The sequence below is a fragment of the Camellia sinensis genome, chromosome 4 (assembly GCF_055761805.1).
Source record: "Camellia sinensis isolate YWXY chromosome 4, ASM5576180v1, whole genome shotgun sequence".
In the NCBI taxonomy this organism is placed as follows: domain Eukaryota; kingdom Viridiplantae; phylum Streptophyta; class Magnoliopsida; order Ericales; family Theaceae; genus Camellia; species Camellia sinensis.
This window is the reverse complement of record NC_138964.1, coordinates 164,337,633-164,341,019: the sequence shown is the minus strand read 5'-3', so window position 1 is coordinate 164,341,019 and position 3,387 is coordinate 164,337,633. Positions and strand designations below refer to the sequence as shown.

The 3,387-nt window shown below is 40.5% G+C and overlaps 1 protein-coding gene across 1 annotated transcript; it reads right to left on the bottom strand.

The window, feature by feature from the left end:
- Positions 1 to 2,589: 2,589 nt before the first annotated feature.
- On the bottom strand, positions 2,590 to 3,387 carry LOC145824191 (uncharacterized). Its single transcript, XM_082923807.1, has 2 exons — positions 3,022 to 3,387; positions 2,590 to 2,940 (listed from the first exon to the last, which is right to left on the bottom strand). Exons 1-2 carry the CDS (start codon positions 3,385 to 3,387, stop codon positions 2,590 to 2,592), a joined length of 717 nt encoding a protein of 238 aa, XP_082779933.1.

Below are 3,387 nucleotides of genomic sequence, written 5' to 3'. Positions count from 1 at the left end.
ACTATAGCTATGCAAAGCAAGCCTCATATGCTCAAGACCACTTAAAACAGAGTTTAAACATGGCAAAACATGAGCAAAAATGTGTTGGAGTGGAGCCAATAGATGCTAAAATAATAGGCTACAACATCAAGTAAGCTAGGCTAGCAAGCATGATTACACTATAAGTGTAAAAAGCAAGCAAGAGATGCTCTAACCTGCCCAAAACAGAGTTATAACATGTTAAAATAAGGCCAAAAACATGCTGAGAACAAGCCAAGAGATGGTAGAAAAACATGCTCAACTACTACGCCATTAACACATGCAAACAAGATGTGAGGAGGGGGGACCACTCCCCTCCCCCCATTTTGGTCCTCAAAACCAACTTTCTACCACTGAAAAACCTCTGAGTTTCAATGGTAGAAAGGCCAAACAAAGGGTGCTTTAAAAACTTTAAAGGATGACACCAATCTTAGCAAATAAAGCTACAAATGAGGGTGGACCACCCTAATTCCAAAAGGGCCTCAAACAACCATTTTTAACACTTAAAATAGAGATTTTTGTAGTTAACAACTAGGCCAAAATGGCATGCAAAGGTGGCCCAAACTAGTGTACAAAAACAAGCTTAAAAAGAGTAAATGCTTACCCTTGAAGCACAACAGCTAGACAACTGCAACTCTGAGTTAAAACCAGCTTTTTGAGCCCAAACAAAGCCTTCAAGAACCTCAGCTCCAAGGTAATGGTGTTTGGCTAAGGGGGTTATGTGCAAAAATGCAAAGAAAACTCACTTTCAAGCAATATATATATATATAGAGAGAGAGAGAGAGAGTTCTAGAGAGAGTGAAATTGTTGCTTCTCAAATTTTCAGAACCCTCAAATAGGAGGAGGGACCTCCTCTTATATAGAACAAGCAAGCAAAAAGATTGCTTCATCCCTTCATATACGTGTATGGAGGATGAGCCTTAGTGTTCAACAGCTGGCTCAAAAGATCTGAAAATATCTGAAAAAAGAGAAAATCGGCCGGCCACTCCTTCCTTAGCCGACCGACCACTTCAAGTGGCTGGCAAGAAGGAAAAGTGGCCGACAATAGATAAAATTGGCCGGCAAGGCCCTTCTCCCCTCCAGGCAAGAGACATAAGGTTTGGCCCAAAAACAAGGCCAAAACACAGAGTATTAAGAGGCTCAAAGACAAGGCATTCAGCTGAGAACTTCGGGTGCTCGAAACGGGCGTAAACATGTACAATCATCACACGCACAAATGATGACGTCTGAGTCTTAAGGTCGTTCAAAAATGGGGTGTCTACACATGACATCATTGAGCATGATAGTTTTCAAAAGATGAAAATGTGATTTATTTTAAAAAATGGCATAGCATGGCATGTGCATTTTATCTCTTGAGACTTGTATAAAATGTATATGCTCTGTTAAGAATTTCCTACTGGGCTTTATGCTCACCCTACGGGATTTTTGTGCAGGAAAAGATGTGGTGATTCCACCCAACTAGGGGCGTGGAAGTATGTGTGTTGGGAGTACAATGTTCTTATTTTGCGTGACTCTGTTTTGTAAGCCAAGGGCTGTATTTGTGTGGGTTTGAATAACCGTTTTGTGTAACCGGGCCTAAGCCTTGGACACTTGTAAACCCTTAGGGGTATCTATTTGTTTATTTATTTGGTTTTGGATTAAACGTATAATCGCATTGAGGAATTAATTGTATCACGTAATGCAAGTGTGGAGAATTATTTTTGTTTTCTTTTAAGGAGCCATGATGGTTGTGATGTCATTTGGGCATAGGAAATTGGGGTGTTAGACTATGTGCATTATGGAGGGTGGGCCTTATATGGTGCCAATAGTGAGTAAACTAAATACGAAACTCCAATTTCTGTCAGCTATATATATTAAGTTAGGAACGACAAGAAAGAGGTAGTAGGCATTGCCAAAAAGATAACTGGCTCTACAGATGATAGTCCACTAATATGCACAGTTGTTAAGTCATCAATAAGGCCAGTGGACAAGGTAAATCTAAGAAGGCACAAGTCAAGGAGAAAACCTGCGACTTCGAGGAAGAAGGCGCGACGAGGGCGTAATGAGCATAGGTGGGGAAGAATGTCACGTCCCGCCAAATTTCCAAGACAAAATCACCTACCAAAAGAAAGTCTCAAGGAAGGGAGGTTAATGGAATATTCTGGAAGCTCCTGGAAGACTTGAGAAAATATGAAGACCATGCAAGATGCTGGAAGCTTCTAGAACTCCTTAGAGTTTTATAGAGAGTTGTACATACTTGTAGATATTTGTAGACCCTTCTAGACATGTACATTCTAGAGTGATTCTAGAATAGTCTAAAAGATGTAGGAGGAGGAAAGATCTAGAATCCTCTCCATCATTGTAGATCTGGAACATTCCTTGTAGCCTATAAAAGAGGGAGGGCCTCATTTGCCCAAACCACCCAAATGCATCTAAGAATTGTAAAGCTTTCTCCCAAGTGAATACAAGGCATTCTCTCAAACTCTCTTGTGTTCTTCTAACTTCTCTTTCCTATAAGTTTGTGAGTGAGGCTGACTTAGCATCTTCAAGTAAGACTTGAGATTGTCTAAGTGCCGCACGGATAGCTTGGAATCAACCAAGGCCGTGACATTGTGCTGGCTTTTTGCTTGAACTCCCTCCGTCCTTGTGAACATGGCAATCCTTAGCACAATGTCCATCTTTGTCACACACAAAACACTTGCCTTTGAACCTTTTGTTGAACTCGTTGTTGATCCTTTTGATTTTACTAATGAATCCTTGTTTGGGACCATTGCCATCATGCCTGCGCTTCTTGTTATTGAATTTTGACCCATATTCATGTTCCACAACATTTGTTTTAGCCTGCATGACATAGTTTCCTGACTTCTTGTCGGAATCACGGTTGTCCTCCTCAATCTTGAGTGGCACTATCAGTTCCTCGAATTTCATCACTTTGCGCTTATGCTTTAGATAATTCTTGAATTCTTTCCAGGGTGGTGGCAATTTTTCAATGATTGCCGCTACTTGAAAAGATTCACTGAGAACCATCCCTTCCACATATATGTCATAGAAAATTAGTTGGAGATCTTGAACTTGACTAATAACCGTCTTGGAATCCATCATTTTAAAATCTAGAAAACGGCCGACAACCAATTTCTTTGTACCGGCGTCCCTTGTCTTATACTTATGATCTAGAGATTCCCACAGTTCTTTAGCAGAGCTTTTGACACTATACACATTGTACAGTGTATTGTCCAACCCATTGAGGATATAATTCCGACACAAAAAATCACAATGTTTCCATGCATCGACTACAGTAACCACTTGCCAGTCAGTTTCTCCCTCATTCAGTGCCAAAGCTTTTTCATGGGTGAAACGAGCCAAATTCAATGTGGTAAGATAAAACATCAT

Bases quoted from the DNA above. Each gene is read 5' to 3' on its own strand.
- LOC145824191 (XM_082923807.1), bottom strand. From the start codon at position 3,387: ATGATGTTTTATCTTACCACATTGAATTTGGCTCGTTTCACCCATGAA. The intron at 2,941-3,021 runs GTTCTCAGTGAA...AATTATCTAAAG, and splicing joins ACATATATGTGGAAGGGATG to CATAAGCGCAAAGTGATGAA.